The sequence below is a fragment of the Schistocerca americana genome, chromosome 5, assembly GCF_021461395.2.
Source record: "Schistocerca americana isolate TAMUIC-IGC-003095 chromosome 5, iqSchAmer2.1, whole genome shotgun sequence".
NCBI classification, from domain to species: Eukaryota; Metazoa; Arthropoda; class Insecta; order Orthoptera; family Acrididae; genus Schistocerca; species Schistocerca americana.
The window spans coordinates 181,069,014-181,089,122 of record NC_060123.1 but is presented as its reverse complement, the minus strand read 5'-3'; the positions used below and the strand labels follow the sequence as shown (position 1 = coordinate 181,089,122).

The window sequence follows — 20,109 nt, the reverse complement described above, 5'->3', positions numbered from 1 at the left end:
CACAGAAGGCGGTCATAACTGTATCTCGTACACAAGATACAAAAGGAGAGTGCACTGGTGGAGCTGTCGTTTATACTCAGGTAGTTCATTTGAAAACTTTTCCGACGTAATTATGGCCGCACGACAGACTGTGAACGCAGAATGATAATTAGAGCTAGACGGGTGGGGCGTTGCACATCGGAAACCGTTAGTGAATTCAATATTATGAGATCCATAGTGTCAAGAAAGGAGGAAGTACAAACATGTTCCGGGAAAATCAGGAGTACAGAAGTACAAGTCGCTGAGGAATGAAATAAATAGGAAGTGCAGGGAAGCTAAGAAGAAATGGCTGCAGGAAAAATGTGAAGACATCGAAAAAGATATGATTGTCGGAAGGACAGACTCAGCATACAGGAAAGTCAAAACAACCTTTGGTGACATTAAAAAAAGCAACGGTGGTAACATTAAGAGTGCAACGGGAATTCCACTGTTAAATGCAGAGGAGAGAGCAGATAGGTGGAAAGAATACATTGAAAGCCTCTATGAGGGTGAAGGTTTGTCTGATGTGATGGAAGAAGAAACAGGAGTCGATTTAGAAGAGATAGGGGATCCAGTATTAGAATCGGAATTTAAAAGAGCTTTGGAGGACTTACGGTCAAATAAGGCAGAAGGGATAGATAACATTCCATCAGAATTTCTAAAATCGTTGGGGAAAGTGGGAACAAAACGACTATTCACGTTGGTGTGTAGAATATATGAGTCTGGCGACATACCATCTGACTTTCGGAAAAGCATCATCCACACAATTCCGAAGACGGCAAGAGCTGACAAGTGCGAGAATTATCGCACAATCAGCTTAACAGCTCATGCATCGAAGCTGCTTACAAGAATAATATACAGAAGAATGGAAAAGAAAATTGAGAATGCGCTAGGTGACGATCAGTTTGGCTTTAGGATAAGTAAAGGGACGAGAGAGGCAATTCTGACGTTACGGCTAATAATGGAAGCAAGGCTAAAGAAAAATCAAGACACTTTCATAGGATTTGTTGACCTGGAAAAATAGTGCAAGCTGTTCGAGATTCTGAAAAAAGCTATAGGGAGAGACGGGTCATATACAATATGTACAGCAACCAAGAGGGAATAATAAGAGTGGACGATCAGGAACGAAGTGCTCGTATTAAGAAGGGTCTAAGACAAGGCTGTAGCCTTTCGCCCCTACTCTTCAATCTGTACATCGAGGAAGCAATGATGGAAATAAAAGAAAGGTTCAGGAGTGGAAATGGCTCTGAGCACTATGGGACTTAACATCTGTGGTCATCAGTCCCCTAGAACTTAGAACTACTTAAACCTAACTAACCTAAGGACATCAAACACACCCATGCCCGAGGCAGGATTCGAACCTGCGACCGTAACAGCCGCGCGGTTCCGGACTGCGCGCCTAGAACCGCTAGACCACCGCGGCCGGCTCAGGAGTGGAATTATAATACAAGGTGAAAGGATATCAATGATACGATTCGCTGATGACATTGCTATCCTGAGTGAAAGTGAAAAAGAATTAAATGATCTGCTGAACGGAATGAACAGTCTAATGAGTACACAGTATGGTTTGAGAGTAAATCGGAGAAAGACGAAGGTAATGAGAAGTAGTAGAAATGAGAACAGCGAGAAACATCAGGATTGATGGTCACGAAGTCAATGAAGTTAAGGAATTCTGCTACCCAGGCAGTAAAATAACCAATGACGGACGGAGCAAGGAGGACATCAAAAGCAGACTCGCTATGGCAAAAAAGGCATTTCTGGCCAAGAGAAGTCTACTAATATCAAATACCGGCCTTAATTTGAGGAAGAAATTTCTGAGGATGTACGTCTGGAGTACAGCATTGTATGGTAGTGAAACATGGACTGTGGGAAAACCGGAAGAGAAGAGAACCGAAGCATTTGAGATGTGGTGCTATAGACGAATGTTGAAAATCAGGTGGACTGATAAGGTAAGGAATGAGGAGGTTCTACGCAGAATCGGAGAGGAAAGGAATATGTGGAAAACACTGATTAGGAGAAGGGACAGGATGATAGGACATCTGCTAAGACATGAGGGAATGACTTCCATGGTACTAGAGGGAGCTGTACAGGGCAAAAACTGTAGAGGAAGACAGAGATTGGAATACGTCAAGCAAATAATTGAGGACGTAGGTTGCAAGTGCTACTCTGAGATGAAGAGGTTAGCACAGGAAAGGAATTCGTGGCGGGCCGCATCAAACCAGTCAGTAGACTGATGACCAAAACAAAAGTGTCAAGAGTGTGTCGAGTATACCAAGTTTCGCGGATTACCTCTGACCACGGACAATGCAGAAGCCGACGGCCTTTACTTAACGATCGAGAGCAGCAGCGTTTGCGTAGAGCTGTCAGTGCTAACAGACAAGCAACACTGCATGAAATAAACGCAGAAATCAATATCGGTCGTACGAAGAACGCATCCGTTAGGACAGTGAGGCGAAATATGTCGTTAATAGGCTATGGAAGCAGACGACCGTCGCGAGTGCCTTTGGTAACAGCACGACATCGGCTGCCGCGCCTCATCTCGGCTCGTAACCATATCGGTTGGACCCTAGACGAATGGTAAATCTTGGCCTGGTCAGATGAGTCTCGATTTCAAGCAGTAAGATCTGATGTTTATAGCAATGCTAATTTGACAAATTTTAGAACACAGAAGAAACCCACTGATGATGACGATATTGTTGCTGAAACTAGTTAGTGAAAGCCAATAAACAGAACAAAAGTGTTTTGCACCAAGGCGTATCCACAATCCCTTAGTGACGCTATATTTGTTTAACTTAACGCGGTTTCTGGATTCGAGTTAATAGCTCAAGTTGGAGGCATGTAAAAAAATATATACACATGGCTTGACAATGCTTCGTCATACGCAGAAATGGAGCACATTGTTGCTGTTCTAGCTCTAGAATGTAGATAAATGCCTCATCTCCAGAAAAAATCTTCCAGCACGCAATCGAGAACTGGCTATCGCTTACTCTTGGAAAAACGTTATGGAGCGAAACGAGCTGCGCTTCTGCGCCGTCTTACGCTAGCTTTCCCGATAATTCTCTGAGAATTCCCCTTCAAGAGAACGAAACAAGCTGTGTAGTGTCCTTGTCTTATCAGGAAGCCTGTTGCAACGCATATATTGCGACCTCTAGCCTCGCCCATTCAGTGGCATTCGACTTTAATTCTGCCACGGCTGCCAAGGGACCGCATATGAATGCAAGTCCTCGTAATGGACGTCGCATTCAACGGCCGTGTCTGTGCACTGGTTTTGCGATATCTACTGTAGTGCGCATTGGTACTTGAGTCACTAAGGCTAATGGCGGTTAATTCAATTTTTTTTCTGCAGACAGTCCGACAACATCAATGCAGTATTCAGAACTACTTCTTTGTTCGGGAGTGCGGGAGCTTTGGATCTTTGATATACGTATTTCGCTTTAACTACGACTCGAAAATTGGGAATGAAACGCACACTGATACTTAGCTATTTTAACAAATAGTAGAGGAAAATCTTCCCCTTTTTTGGTTACAATATTGACAATATCACAATCATTCACATCTAAAAAATTTGGAAAATGGAACATATGAAAATATTAATATTTTCGTGCCACCAAATGTCATGTTAGATAGGAGTGTTTGGAAAACTGATTAGTCTTTTGAGGATTAAAGAGTACGCCGTTAATCGATGAAAATTGACAACTTGCATCTGTAATGGAAAGTATGTGTGATAAGTAGGGTTTTCGGGTGGGTACTATTGACCAGTTTCAACTCAAAACAATAAACAATGCTTTTTCACTATGCTGTTTCAGTGTAGACATTCATTCACCAACCACTGTAAGTTCACACGTGGCTACAGCCTTCTATTGCGACTCGACTTTCGCAAACACTTTTTGATTTAAATGATAAGATCCCTCATATATTTTCAATAAGTGATGCTCCACAGATATTAAACATTTAAAGGCAATGTTGAAAACTTAGACAGCTGTGAAGATGATAAGTACTTGTTTCATTGTTTATGCACACGGATTTAATGAAGCGGCTGTGGCTGAGGATGACACAGCTGTGGATGACTGCAATTGAAAGCAAAATAAAGCGGCACACCTTAGTAACCATCGGTATTTTCAACATAAGCACTCTACGAGTGGCCTACCGGGACCATCCGACCGCCGTGTCATCCTCTGTGGAGGATGCGGACAGGAGGGGTGTGGGGTCAGCACACTGCTCTCCCGGTCGTTATGGTGGTATTCTTGACCGAAGCCGCTACTGTTCGGTCGAGTAGCTCCTCAATTGGCATCAAGAGGCTGAGTGCACCCCGAAAAACGGCAACAGCACATGGCGGCCTGGGTGCTTACCCATCCAAGCGCCGACCACGCCCGACAGCGCTTAACTTCAGTGATCTCACGGGAACCGGTGTATCCACTGCGGCAAGGCCGTATTTTCAACATAGCTTCCTTCAATTACCTAATACATTACATCGTCGGACAATCGTAGTTCTTTCTTTAAGACCTAAAATCACCTGTGTTATCTGTTTCTACGACTAAGCACTGTTAGAAAGAATCACCAAGTGGAACACATTTAATGTATTTCTCCACTGAGTTAATCGCGTTATAATAGTTAATATTCCCTTCGTAGTAACTCTGGTACATATTAATAAAGTGCATAGAGCTTGTGCGTAACACTGTTAATGGAGGAAAACTACAGCGTTCGCGAGACACTGATGTGAAAAAAGGTAACGCACGTCAGGCCGTTCGAGTGCGGCGCGGATCCCACGAAGCCATGGACCCTAGTTGTCAACAAGGCACTGTGCAAGCTGATGGTGGGCCCATAATGGTCTGGGATGTGTCTGGATTGGATCCTCCGGTCCTAAGGAGGACTGGAAGTGGTTATGTTCGGCTACTTGGAGACCATTTGCAGTAAACGGCGATGGAATTTTTATTGACGACAATGCGCTATTTCGCCGGGCCACATTGTTCGCGATTGATTTTGATAACATTCTGGGCAGTTCGAGCGGACAATTAGGCCACACACATCGCCCGACAGGAATCCCAACGAACAGTTATGGTACATAATCGCGACGTTAGGTAGTACATGAAATCCTGCAGCGCCAACACTTTCGAAAGTATGGACCGCTGTAGAGGCAGCATACTCAATATTTGTGCAGGGGACTACCCACATATTGTTGAGTCCACGCCACGTCGAGTTGGCGCACTACAGCGGGCAAAAGGAGGTCTGACACGATACTAGAAGATACCCCATGACTTCTGTCACCTCAGTGTGCAGGGTAGTCCATTGATCGTGACCGGGCCAAATATCTCACGAAATAGGCATCAAACGAAAAAGCTACAAAGAACGAAACTTGTCTAGCTTGAAGGGGGAAACCAGATGGCGCTATGGTTGGCCCGCTAGATGGCGCTGCCATAGGTCAAACGGATATCAACTGCGTTTTTTTTTTTTTTTTTTAAATAGGAGCCCCCATTTTTATTACATATTCGTGTAGTACGTAAAGAAATATGAATGTTTTAGTTGGACCACTTTTTTCGCTTTGTGATAGATGGCGCTGTAATAGTCACAAACATATGGCTCACGATTTTAGACGAACAGTTGGTAACAGGTAGGTTTTTTTAAATTAAAATACAGAACGAAAGTACGTTTGAACATTTTATTTCGTTTGTTCCGATGTGATTAATGTACCTTTGTGGGCTTATCATTTCTGAGAAAGGATGCTGTTGCACCGTGATTACCTGTAAATACCACATTAATGCAATAAATGCTCAAAATGATGTCCATCAGCCTCAATGCATTTGGCAATACGTGTAACGACATTTCTCTCAACAGCGAGTAGTTTGCCTGTCGTAATGTTCGCACATGCATTGACAATGCGCTGACGCATGTTGTCAGCCGTTGTCGGTGGATCACGATAGCAAATATCCTTCAACTTTCCCCACAATAAGAAATCCGGGGGCCGGCCGCGGTGGTCTAGCGGTTAAGGCGCTCAGTCCGGAACCGCGCGACTGCTACGGTCGCAGGTTCGAATCCTGCCTCGGGCATGGATGTGTGTGACGTCAAAAAAAAAAAAAATGGTTCAAATGGCTCTGAGCACTATGGGACTTAACTACTAAGGTCATCAGTCCCCTAGAACTTAGAACTACTTAAACCTAACTAACCTAAGGACATCACACACATCCATGTCCGAGGCAGGATTCGAACCTGCGACCGTAGCGGTCACGCGGTTCCAAACTGACGCGCTTAAAAGCGCACGGCCACACCGGCCGGCTGTGTGATGTCCTTAGGTTAGTTAGGTTTAAGTAGTTCTAAGTTCTAGGGGACTGATGACCACAGATGTTAAGTCCCGTAGTGCTCAGAGCCTTTTGAACCATTTTTTTGAAATCCGGGGACGTCAGATCCGGTGAACGTGCGGGCCATGGTATGGTGCTTCGACGACCAATCCACCTGTCATGAGATATGCTGTTCAATACAGCTTCAATCGCACGCGAGCTATGTGCCGGACATCCATTATTTTGGAAGTACATCGCCATTCTGTCATGCATTGAAACATCTTGTAGTAACATCGGCAGAACATTACATAGGAAATCAGCATCGATAAAATGGGGCCCAATTATCCTTCCTCCCATAATGCCGCACCATACATTAACCCTCCAAGGTCGCTGATGTTCCAGTTGTCCCAGCCATCGTGGATTTTCCATTGCCCAATAGTGCATGGTGAATGATACTTCGTCGCTAAATAGAACGCGTGCAAAAAATCTGTCATCGTCCCTTAATTACTCATGTGCCCAGTGGCAGAACTGTACACGACGTTCAAAGTCGTCGCCATGCAATTCCTGGTGCATAGAAATATGGTACGGGTGCAATCGATGTTGATGTAGCATTCTCAACACCGACGTTTTTGAGATTCCCGATTCTCGCGCAGTTTGTCTGGTACTGATGTGCGGATTAGCCGCGACAGCAGCTAAAACACCTACCTGGGCATCATCATTTGTTGCAGGTCGTGGTTGACGTTTCACATGTGGGTGAACACTTCCTGTTTCCTTAAATAACGTAACTATTCTGCGAACGGTCCGGACACTTGGATGATGTCGTCCAGGATACCGAGCAGCATACATAGCACTCGCCCGTTGGGCATTTTGATCACAATAGCTATACATCAACACGATATTGACCTTTTCCGCAATTGGTGAACGGTCCATTTTAATACGGGTAATGTATCACGAAGCAAATACCGTCCGCACTGGCGGAATGTTACGTGATACCACCTACTTATACGTTTGTGACTATTACAGCGCCATATGTGACAAAGCGAAAAAAGTGGTCCAACTAAAACATTCATATCTCTTTACTTACTACACGAATATGTAATAAAAAATGGGGGGTTCCGATTAAAAAAAAAGACGCAGTTGTTATCCGTTTGACCTATGACAGCGCCATCCAGCGGGCCAACCATAGCGCCGTCTGGTTTCCCCCTTCAAGCTAGACGAGTTTCGTTCTTTGTAGTTTTTTCGTTTGATGCCTATTTCGTGAGATATTTGGCCTGGTCAATATCAATGGACGACCCTGTATAGTGCCCTAAGAAATGCATACTGATTGTTGCGTTTGGTCAGTAGGTGTATATAGTGTTTGTGTTGACTGTGGCAGTGCTGCTGTACCGGGACTCGCTGGTGATGGCTTGCGTGGCGCTGGTGCTGGCCGTGGTGATGCGCGCCGTCATCCAGTCGGAGGTGGAGGCTCCCAGCTGCGTGGCGGCGCTGCTCGACCAGGTGCCCACCTGGCCCTACGGTCTCTCTCTGATGGCGCAGCCTCGGGTATGTGCAGGACGCTGCTTGTCAAAGTGAAGGAAATTATTATGAAGCTTGCGAAAGATCTCAAGGCAATGTTTAAGCGTACCGGTCCTTCAACGCAAACCTCCGGATGGTGTGGCAGTCACGAAATCTTCGAGGTCACTCCCCCCCCCCCCCCCTCTCTGCAGTCCGCTGGCCATAAGCGCTGTGATTCGCCTGCCTGATACCTGGCGTGTTTTTTTAAGTAAGTACCGTTTTGATATTAAAAAAAGACATGCTAAGATATCTCAATAATTTTAATGGCTCTGAGCACTATGGGACTCAACTGCTGAGGTCATTAGTCCCCTAGAACTTAGAACTAGTTAAACCTAACTAACCTAAGGACATCACACACATCCATGTCCGAAGCAGGTTTCGAACCTGCAACCGTAGCGGTCTCGCGGTTCCAGACTGCAGCGCCAGAACCTCGCGGCCACTTCGGCCGGCTCAATAATTTTATTTTTACATGAAAGCCTGTACCTTAATCTACTTTTCTACATAATTTCAATCAATATTGTGGCACTTGTCATAATGCTGTACCAGTTTTTGAATACCCTCCTCATAGAAGTCTGCCGCCTGACTTGTTAACCACTGCATCACCACTGTTTAGACTTCCTCATCGTCTTGAAGACTCTGACCGCCCAGGTGTTTTTTCACTACGAGAAACATTAAGAAAGTCATCCCGCAAGGAGGAAGTCGTAAAGCGTCTGTTTTCTCTCACTTATTGTCCACTTCCTGCACCGAACTTTCATTAACGACCGAAGGACTCCCACTCCGTTGTTTATCATGCACATTTGTGCGGCCATCTTCAAATGCTCTCACCCACTTCCTTACCATTCCATCACTCATAATGTTTTCTCCGTAAATTGCACAGATCTCACGATGAATATCGATCGCTTTTAGGCCTTTAGCACTAAGAAATCTTATAACATCCCGTACTTAACAGTCGGCGGGACTCACAGTTATCGGAGGCAATTTAAACACAGTACACAACGTAAACAAAGAAGAATCAGACTGTAATGGCATCAGTGCGTAGATTAAGGTACAGGCTTTCATGTAAAAATAAAATTATTGAGATATCGTAGTACGTCTTTTTTAAATTTCAAAACGGTACTTACTTAAAAACACGCCTCGTAGCTTTGTTGCCGCAAATACTCTGTTAAAAGTGCCTTAGGTCAGGAACAGCTGAATGTTCTTTGTTTCCGTGTTATATCGTGCGTTGACTTGCGGTTTCAGTCTTTCACGGAACGGTGCATTGGAGTGTGTTACTAGTGAGAGAAATGCATGAGGAAGGGACCGCAGGTAGCACTACTGTGGAAGGCGTGCTTAAAAGCCGAAAAGACTTTTGAAAACAATGTAAAACTGTCGTATCGAACGTATTTAAGACGCTTTTTACTGATCTGGCCAACAGTGAAAAAGGGAGCAATAACACAAATTTTGATCAAAGATTCTTAAAATGAAAACAAAATTTTGTGGCATTTCCGAATCGACTATGTTCCGTATCAACGGTGTAGTTACATCGGCAGAGTGTCTGCATGAAAGCAGGTGTTTTGATTCTCCGCCGGCCGCTATGGCCGAGCGGTTCTAGGCACTTCAGTCTGGAACCGCGCGATCACTGCGGTCGCAGGTTCGAATCCTGCCTCGGGCATGAATGTGTGTGATGTCCTTAGGTTAGTCAGGTTTAAGTAGTTCTAAGTTCTGGGGGACTGATGACCTCAGATGTTAAGTCCCATAGTGCTCAGAGCCATTTGAACCATTTTTGATTTTCCAAGAAAGGGGTAGAAATGAAAATGTAAATAACGCAATTTGACGATTTTGACAAATAAGTAATGTACAGAGAGTATCGGACGGCTATAAAAATGCAGAGTTATCTCCGTGATAAAAATTAATTATTGTGGCTTAGAGACATCTGTTCTTTGACTTCCCCGCTCACTTTTTTTTTTAATTCAGAAAGTATAATGACGAACAAAATTTTTTAGTGGTCTGCAGAGACATTTTTGCAGCAAGAACGACGTTTAGTGTAAAATGAAGTTACTGCTTGCTGAGTACAACAGTCTTTTAGTATACTTCGATAAAACTTGGGTTTTACAAAACCACAGGCAAAAATGTATCTTGCTCGACGTCAACGGAAATATTGGCCTGAAAGTGGCTACATTTACTTTTGTACAGAGCGCATGGGAAATATGAACGATGGGTGAAGTGACGAAGGGTCAGTATGAGCAGCAAATAAATTTTTGAGAGATAGGGAATATTTTCGGTCCTACCAAGGCGTACTGTAGGAACTAAAATCCTGGTGGCAGCACACTAGTATATGCGTGCTGTCGCGCACGGGGTCTGTCACAAATGAAATGCATTCATATGTGACATGATAATTATAATGTCTCAGATTTTACGAAAATTAATTCGATAGTATTCTTAGCAACTTTGTTGCTGGAAATCGTCCAACAGAACGCAAATTCATCACCGACAATCTTCGTTACCATGCTGAACAGTTTACACTTCTTACGGTATTTTGTTTTCCATCTCGGACACCATTTAGTTTTTCTGATAAAATATGTATCACATGCATCTATAAACTTTGAGAATGTTCAATTGCTATTTTCAGTTCAAATTGATTCTCTTTTTTCCAAGGGTTAAGTAAAAGAAATTTTTTTTCAAAATTTATCGTAACGTTAATTTTTATTTTTTTCGTAGCATCTGGCAAGAATTTTATTTTGGAAACTACACCACCATATTCAAGACCAAAAACAGAGATGTCTAATGTTTTTTCGAAATTTTTACTAACATTTGAAGTAACCACTATTGGTATTGATGAAAGACGGTGAGATGATCTTGTGGTGCCTATTTTCGTGACGGTCGCTGTGGTGACATTTTCTTCGTTTCTTATTCCGTTCACGGATGGCATGTGGGAAAGATGCCGGTACCCGTCTGTATGTACCCGAATTTCTCTTATTTTAGCGTCAAGATTATTAAGCGAAATGGAAGATGAACCTTTCTTGACTCGCTTAAACACCCGAGTTGTCTGACTTTTCTAAGTAATGCTCTTAGCGATGTACATTGTCTCTCTTGTAGCGCCTGCCATAGCAGCTGTGAGCTGCTAAAACACTCTCTTGTTGACTAAACAAAAACATGATGAATCGCGCATATAACCTGTTAAGGACGCCGAATGACGTACGATAGTGAATATTTGGCCGAACGAGAGTTTTGTTATCTCTCTCTTTCGTATGTGAATTACCTTTCTGTAGCGGAACTAGCATTCGGAGTGGCTCTGCTGGGCTGAGACGTATGCAAATTTCTAAAACTTATTCTCACTCAGAAAATCGAATCAGATATCACCCAGAAGGGATGTGCTTCCAGTTACCATTTACAAGTAAATTCATTATTTAAGTGATTACAACCACAAAAATCACAAGTAAAATATCAACACAAGCACCAATTCAGTCTCCAACAGCTATAGCTCAAGAACAAAATATTAGTCCCTTAAGTTAATTTATTTTCAAGCAAGTAAAGCACTCACTTACAGCTTGAACAATTGTCTCACGGACAGAGGATTAATGGCTTAATGAACTGACTTCAAATAATGTCAAACTCGCACCGATCTTGAAACTGTCACTAAAACTGGGCCAAGTCCGTCAGCAGTCTTTGGCAACTACAGCATAAAATACAAGAACCATTAACTGGTTTCATACTGTATTAGTTATTAGCCATCAAGGGAAGGGTGCCAAGGTATAATAACTATGTTTAAAGTAATAAACTACTTGTAGAACTCTATCTTCTGGCCAACATCAAATAACACACTGATTCAAAAAAACCTTGTACCAATGTCAAACAGCGACTCAAATGGCCGGCCGCTGTGGCCGAGCGGTTCTACGCGCTTCAGTACGGAATCACGCTGCTGCTACGGTCGCAGGTAGCGCTACTGTGGAAGGCGTTCTTAAAAGCCGAAAAGACTTTTGAAAACAATGTAAAATTGTCGTATCGAACGTATTTAAGACGCTTTTTACTGATCTGGCCAACAGTGAAAAACGGACCAGTAACACAAATTTTGATCAAAGTTTCTTAAAATGAAAACAAAATTTTGTGGCATTTCCGAATCGACTATGTTCCGTATCAACGGTGTAGTTACATCGGCAGAGTGTCTGCATGAAAGCAGGTGTTTTGATTCTCCGCCGGCCGCTGTGGCCGAGCGGTTCTAGGCGCTTCAGTCTGGAACCGCGCGATCACTACGGTCGCAGGTTCGAATCCTGCCTCGGGCATGAATGTGTGTGATGTCCTTAGGTTAGTTAGGTTTAAGTAGTTCTAAGTCTAGGGGACTGATGACCTCAAATGTTAAGTCCCATAGTGCTTAGAGCCATTTGAACCATTTCGACTCAAATGCAGTTACACAGATTTGTATGACCACTGGGTCTCGGTTAACTAAACAATTTACCCCAAATTCCAGTCCGCTAATTTATGCGGAAATAATCACCTTCACATTTAATCAACAATCGAAGCAAAGTGGGGCCCTACGAGACACAAGGGGTGCTACGTTATGCAAAGTTTTCCATCGCACTGGAACTGAAGCAGATCGATCGTTGTTAACAAGTCCGGTAGCGACTCGGCGCGTGGCGGAAACCTTGAGACCCCGCTACCACTAAGGGCGATGTATACTGCAGAGATGTACAAATTGTCCTTCCAGCCTCCGCTGCAATCAAAAAGCAGATCAACCTGTCGCAGCGGAGACACAAGAATATATGTGCACAGCAGCGCAATGGTTAAAGCTGGCCAGCTTGTGTTTCCACAAGCGTGGTGATTTCCTAGGGACCGGTTCAGTCTGCTGAACCTCACGACCGATTGTGCTGTCAATCCAACGTGACTAGCCAGGAAAATGTTTGTGTAGGTAGTTTCACTGGAGTTCATTTATTATAGCAGTGGGAGCAGGAAAATGAACAAACCAAACGTAAAGGAGACTGTGGAGAAATTAAGAACTGGGGAATACACGTCAGTCATGAAACAGTGCCGATGTCCAGCAGGGGAAGAGTTTTCGGGTGTGTAAGAGGTAGCTTCTAATACATCGGTAGGTGCAAATTGTGTAAAAAGTTACTTATTCGGGAACCTCGAGCATGTTACGACATATTTGTAAGTTTGACCGTCACTTTTCTCATTCCAGAAATGTTCCGAAACAGGACAAAGACTTAGTGACTGACAAGCGTGCGGAAATGTGTGCAATGGACTTCTGGCCATTTTGCAATATATAGGCTTTTTAAATTTAGGGCAAACATTGATTGAAATAGGAAAAAAAGGCTCAGTGGATATTAAAAACCACATTATGCTGGTGTGCAACGTAGTGTGAGGAAATTTCACTGTGAAAGAAGAGTTTCTTCATTCAGACATGTACTTTTTAGATTAACATAATATGAAAAACGAACTTGGTATTTGCTAAAATGCATTTAGGGAATTTAGAATGAACTATTTTGGCCACATAGAATGAAGTCAGCGAACTCGCAATACCCCTTCTGGAAACAGTAATAAAAATTTATATAACTGGGTTCTAATTGGTTGGAACACACTAAGGTTAAAGAAAGGTTACTTCCAAAGCCTTACTTTAGTTGGCTTTGCAAAGTAATAGACATCTTCAAGTTCTTACGTATCTCGACTTTCAGATATGGTTCTGCTTAATGCAGAAAACATGTGTTGGACACGGCCTGATGATGATTCGAACTGAGAATGGCCATTACTAACCGAAAGCGGGCGATGCTCCAGTCTGTGGCTGGTTGGCATTGTTGGAATATTCGCTATTATACTGTTGGGCAGTTGGATGTGAACAGCGCGTAGCGTTGTGCAGTTGGAGGTGAGCCGCCAGCAGTGGTGGATGTGGGGACAGAGATGCCAGAGTTTTGAGATCGGCGATATGGACGTGTGTCCGTCAGAAAAAGGAAATTTATAAGACTGGATATCATATATGATGACTTTTGAACATTATTAAGGTAAATACATTGTTTGTTCTCTATCAAAATCTTTCATTTGCTAACTATGTCTATCAACAGTTAGTGCCTTCCGTAGTTAGAATCTTTTATTTAGCTGGCAGTATTGGCGCTCTCTGTATTGCAGTAGTTCGAGTAACGAAGATTTTTATGAGGTGAGTGATTCATGAAAGGTACAGGTTATTGTTAGTCAGCGCCATTCTTTTCTGGGGATTATTGAAAGTCAGATTGCATTGTGCTTTTAATATTGTGTCAAAATAAGTAAAGAGAGAAATGTCTTAGTACGTTCAGTTTTACTCAGCTGTCTCTGTATCAAATAACGTAGAAGTTTATAAGCACACTCATTTATAATTTTTTTAAGGGGACGTTTCAAAAGTTTGACGTTGGTTGTTTACTGTGTGAGTGAGAGTACGAACACGAAACAGTGAATCGGCTTTCGTGTGCAGTGTCGATATGATCTCTGATGAATCTATCTTAAGTGCTAAAAAAAGTACCACAACACGTTAAGAACTAGGGCCTCCCAGACGAGATCTGTTGATTGAGAAAGTGACGAAATCAGTTAAGCATGACTACAACAAACTGTAAGGTGTCAGGCAAATCCAACACCTTCCATGGAAACCCTGACATGATAAGCAAATCCAGTAATATGTCACATAGCTCCGAATAAATCGTGACATTAAATTAACCAAAGTAATACGAGTAACGAGTGAGCAAATGGAATACCACAGACTAACACAAGAATGCCTAAATGCATGTCATACCTTCCCACCGTGAGACAGACGCAGTTCCGAGGGGAGAAACGAGAGCAGAAGCCGAGAGCAGAACCGTTTTAAGTTAGATGGCCCTACGATAAGGGACGGACGGACACCCACGTCGCCAGCTAACCGCTAGGACCACACCACCCGCAAGTTTTAGCGTGAGACTTTTCACGTCTCTGTTACGTTAGGATCACCCCCAGCCCATGTTAAAAGCTAGAGCCCTCCAGAAGAACAGTACAGATTTTACGATAACACAAAAAGGGCCACAACAGCTGCAAGTTTTAGCGTGGGACTTTTTCGCGTCTCTGTTACGTTCCAAACTTTAAAAACATTGCCCCACCACGAAAAGTATAACGTTTCTCATTGGATAGACAGAATTTTTGTAGGCGGAGCTTAAGGTTAACATTGAGACCCTGATTGGTCAGATGAAAACACGGCCAGATAGTTTTTTCTAAACCAACTTCGGTAAATGGTAGTAAGGAGAAGTTAGGTAGAAGTTGCTTCGGAGACGGCGAGGTAGGGACCGATGACCGTTGCAGTCTGGTCCCTTTAATCCCACAAACCAACCAACGGTGAGGTGAGCGGAGCTGTGCTGCCCGCTGCCCCCTGACGAACACCGACAAGGTAATGAACGCACGCGATGCCGCCTAACAGCGCATAAAGCTTCACTCAGAACTGCAGAAGTCTCATCTGTTACACCCCCTTTTTGCGTAATACTAGTGTCGATCGTCAATTAAAGCTCATGGTGTTCACATTTGCCACTTGAAGTAAAAATCTGAATCGCGATGATTTTTCTGTTATATAGTTATTGAGAAGCCACATCAGGCACTGTAATTTACGACAAGTTAGATAAGTAATTAAAGATAATTGAGGGTCACTGTAGACCATTTTGATAGTTTTCTCTTTTGTGAAACTTAATTTAAACCTAGACTATAGATGTGATATGGCATAGGTCATCCTTCGATCCATTGTAGAACTTGGAAACCCATTCAGGGGATATTCGTTCACATTTTTGTTGAACGCAGTTGGTTTTTACCATTCTGTATTAAAACATTTCCTTTTATCAATAGTGCAATTTATAAACAATGTTTTGTGAGTAGAATAAAATTTCCAATGGTAAACTTAACTGCTTTTTCGACGTTATTTTACCAGCTAACTGAAAATAGGAAAGCCTTGAACCCCTTCCACTAAATTTAGTTAGTATTAAGATTCTTTTACAGGGAGTGCAGTGGAGCTGACACTGAAATCATTAAGTATTTGGTTATATCATCGCTAGTCTCACTGAACTCTTCTGAATTCTACATGTCATGTGTGGTCTGGCGTATCCTTACCAGCAACAGGTCCCAGGTTCAAACTAGTCAATTCCCTAAAAAACACACTCAGAGCGTCGTTGTGCGAAAGTGGTAGGGTGACACGATATAGAACAAACAGACACCACGCAGAATGTTTGAAAATGGCGACCCTGCCAGGATGGTAAAATACCATGATTGAAGGTCGACCACATGCCTAACTAGGTCAGAAAAATATCCTGTTGAAAAATTTTCGTAATAAAAAAAAAATTGTTTTTGAACGTTATAAATAGTCGAAAACAGTAGCTGTAGCGATAGATAGTAAGAAAGTATACAATAGAGACATTCTAGCAGAGACGATAGCATAATTAAGTTATGAATTTTAATATTGTTACAATTAAGTTTTCTCTCTAATGCAAGCACACAGGTGGCGGATCCATCGTTGACAAGTTGGTTCTGACCCAACAAGTAAGTGAATGATTGTCAAGTCGTGTGTGCAAAAAGTTTATGAAGCGCGTGAGATGGTATGAGCGCATGTTGACGCGAAGTAGAGCGCGTGAATTGCTTTTAAAACAGAAAATAAGGGATTCGGAAAGATTAGCAATGGCAGATCGAGACCTTGACCGAATTGAGGTAGAGACCCAGCATGAAAATGGACAGAGAATAGAGGACAGTACAACAGACGAAGCAGTATCGCGAGAAATAGGACATATAACGCACCATAACGAGGATAATGTACGTCAAGGCATAGAAAACATAAGTCAGCATACGACAAAGGAGCAGGAAAGTAGAGAGACAGTCGATGAGGTTTCTAACTTGCGTCTTGAATACGTAGAACCCATAGTACAAGTAATCAGAGCTCCCTCACCACAGACTACAAGAAATTCGAGCAGAAACGTGTCACCGCACAGATCAATGCAATCGGTCGCAAACCAACACTTGGGCGAAAACACAGATCGTAGGACGTCGGAAGAAAACGCAATAGGACCCACCAATCTGGCAGAATTATTACAATTAATGACGGAAACCATGTCAAGACAAAATAAAGAAATTGCGAACCAAATTAAAATTCAGAATGCAGAAACGACGAACCAAATTGCAGAAATCACGAGACAAATGCGTGAGATTGAAGAACAAAATAAAAAAGTTCAGTTACACCTAAGTCATATCGAGGACGAGGCAAAAGAATCTCGAGAAGTGATAGGAAACTTAATAACAGGTCACAATCAATTGAGAACAGACATTGACAAGGTACAAGTGGACGTACAAACATTGCGTAATGACATTCAGGACGAGATCAAAACATTACGTAACAACACCCAGGGAGAAGTCAAGAAACTAGAGAAACAGATAAACGTAATTACTAGACAAGCAGCAGGTACAGCGCGTGAAATTGTTGAAAACAGTGTGCTACACAAACGTATCACAAAAGCAGCGCTGAAAAGATATGATAACCGCATAGTCAAAATAGAAGCGCAAACGAAGCAACAATTTCATAAATTGCGAACAGAGTTGTTGCAAACCATTGAAGAGCGTAGTGAACAGGATTGAACAAGCACAGAGTCTGCAACCACATCCGTATCTGTAACAGCACCGGGAAAACAAGCAATTAACGAAGATATTACACATTTGCGATTCCAATCATAGGCGGAAAGTAACATACGTAAAATCAGACCGCCTGCACAGCAACAAACACGTTTCGAAATTCTTGATGAACAAACGGCATCACAAACACATGCGGAACCACAAATGTATGTTCAAGACAGTTTGGATCGTGCAATGAAGCAGCAAGGTTAGCCAGACAAGATACCGAACCAATACCTGACAATGGAAAGCCAGGTCGCGAAGAGTACAGTGCAATGTATTCAGCTACACGTTCACAACCGATGGAAGAAAATTATTGCGTACAGTGGACAATATCCAATGGATCTACCACAACCGGAAAGAACGACGGGAGAAATGATCAGAAATAAAAGTGGCGAAGAATCGCGAATTTCATATGGAACTATGACGAAGTACGACAACGATCATTTCCTCACAGTCAGAAAATTTCAACACTTTCGAGAAGGAAACTCATTACATCCACGAACTTTTATTGATCAATTCCGAATAGGATCACCAGAACACTGGCCGCTAGCACACAAATTACACTTTATATGTGCACTCTACCATCTGGTGAGCAAGAGGTATGAGACAGGCGAAATACCCACAGACTTCAAGAAGAATATAATAATTCCAATCCCAATGAAAGCAGGTGTTGACAGATGTGAAAATTACCGAACTATCAGTTTAATACGTCACAGCTGCAAAATACTAACGCGAATTCTTTACAGACAAATGGAAAAACTGGTAGAAGCGGACCTCGGGGAAGATCAATTTGGATTCCGTAAAAATCTTGGAACACGTGAGGCAATACTAACCTTACGACTTATCTTAGAAGAAAGATTAAGAAAAGGCAAACCTACGTTTCTAGCATTTGTAGACTTAGAGAAAGCTTTTGACAACGTTAACTGGAATACTCTCTTTCAAATTCTGAAGGTGGCAGGGGTAAAATACAAGGAGCGAAAGGCTATTTACAATTTGTACAGAAACCAGATGGCAGTTATAAGAGTCGAGGGGCATGAAGGGGAAGCAGTGGTTGGGAAAGGAGTGAGACAGGGTTGTAGCCTCTCCTCGATGTTATTCAATCTGTATATTGAGCAAGCAGTAAAGGAAACAAAAGAAAAATTCGGAGTAGGTATTAAATTTCATGGAGAAGAAGTAAAAACTTTGAGGTTCGCCGATGACATTGTAATTCTGTCAGAGACAGCAAAGGACTTGGAAGAGCAGTTGAACGGAATGGACAGTGTTTTGAAAGGAGGATATAAGATGAACATCAACAAAAGCAAAACGAGGATAATGGAATGTAGTCAAATTAAATCGGGTGATGCTGAGGGGATTAGATTAGGAAATGAGACACTTAAAGTAGTAAAGGAGTTTTGCTATTTAGGGAGTAAAATAACTGATGATGGTCGAAGTAGAGAGCATATAAAATGTAGACAATGGCAAGGAAATCGTTTCTGAAGAAGGGAAATTTGTTAACATCGAGTATAGATTTAAATGTCAGGAAGTCGTTTCTGAAAGTATTTGTATGGAGTGTAGCCATGTATGGAGGTGAAACATGGACGATAACCAGTTTGGACAAGAAGAGAATAGAAGCTTTCGAAATGTGGTGCTACAGAAGAATGCTGAAGATAAGGTGGGTAGATCACGTAACTAATGAGGAGGTATTGAATAGGATTGGGGAGAAGAGAAGTTTGTGGCACAACTTGACTAGAAGAAGGGATAGGTTGGTAGGACATGTTTGGAGGCATCAAGGGATCACAAATTTAGCATTGGAGGGCAGCGTGGAGGGTAAAAATCGTAGAGGGATACCAAGAGATCAATACACTAAGCAGATTCAGAAGGATGTAGGTTGCAGTAGGTACTGGGAGATGAAGAAGCTTGCACAGGATAGAGTAGCATGGAGAGCTGCATCAAACCAGTCTCAGGACTGAAGACCACAACAACAACAACAACATGTGCACACATGTCAGGAACAGTCGCAGAAACCATGCAGAACGTTGCAGCGACATGCTGATCGTACGAAGATTTCAGAGAGAAGTTTCTCTCACGATATTGGTCCAGCGAAGCACAGAACAGAGTGAAGTACGAATTATTACAGAACCCATATTTTGAAAATTCAGGAGAGAAGAGTCCTGTGAAATTTTTCGAATTAATGGCAAAGAAAAATCAATGCTTAGATATACCATACAGTGACGGAGAGTTGATTAAATTATGCGCGATGAAGCTACCATTGAAACACCAGCAATCATTAGTAGGTCGCGGAGGCAATGATGTCGAAGCATTTAAAGGTATTCTAAGGGAAGTAGAGTTCAAATTTTCGGAAGATGACGCAAGAAAAAGACGAAGCGCACGTGAAAACGAAAGCAAAAAGCAGTGGAATCCACAAGACACAGTACGAAGAAACAATAATTACGAACCATGTGATAACTTCGCACCAAGAAACGACAATATATTTCAACAAAGAACCGGTTATGGATTTAGAAGAGAATATGGCAATAACTATAATTCACCCAGGAACGGCAACAACTATTAGAGAGGGAATAACGACAACCGGAACGGGTACTGGAGAACCAATAGACCGACAAATTATCAACAAAGAAACCACTATCAACAAGCTGAACAAGAAAAGAAAATACAGATGGAAGAG

At 42.5% G+C, this 20,109-nt stretch overlaps 1 protein-coding gene across 1 annotated transcript in view; it reads left to right on the top strand.

Moving 5' to 3' along the window:
• Positions 1 to 20,109, top strand: part of LOC124615949 (5-hydroxytryptamine receptor 3A-like) — a 126,155-nt gene that overhangs the window by 99,011 nt on the left and 7,035 nt on the right. The window contains exon 8 of the mRNA XM_047144149.1: positions 7,666 to 7,832. Coding sequence (XP_047000105.1) covers positions 7,666 to 7,832 — 167 coding nt within the window. The remainder of the gene's footprint in view (positions 1 to 7,665; positions 7,833 to 20,109) is intronic.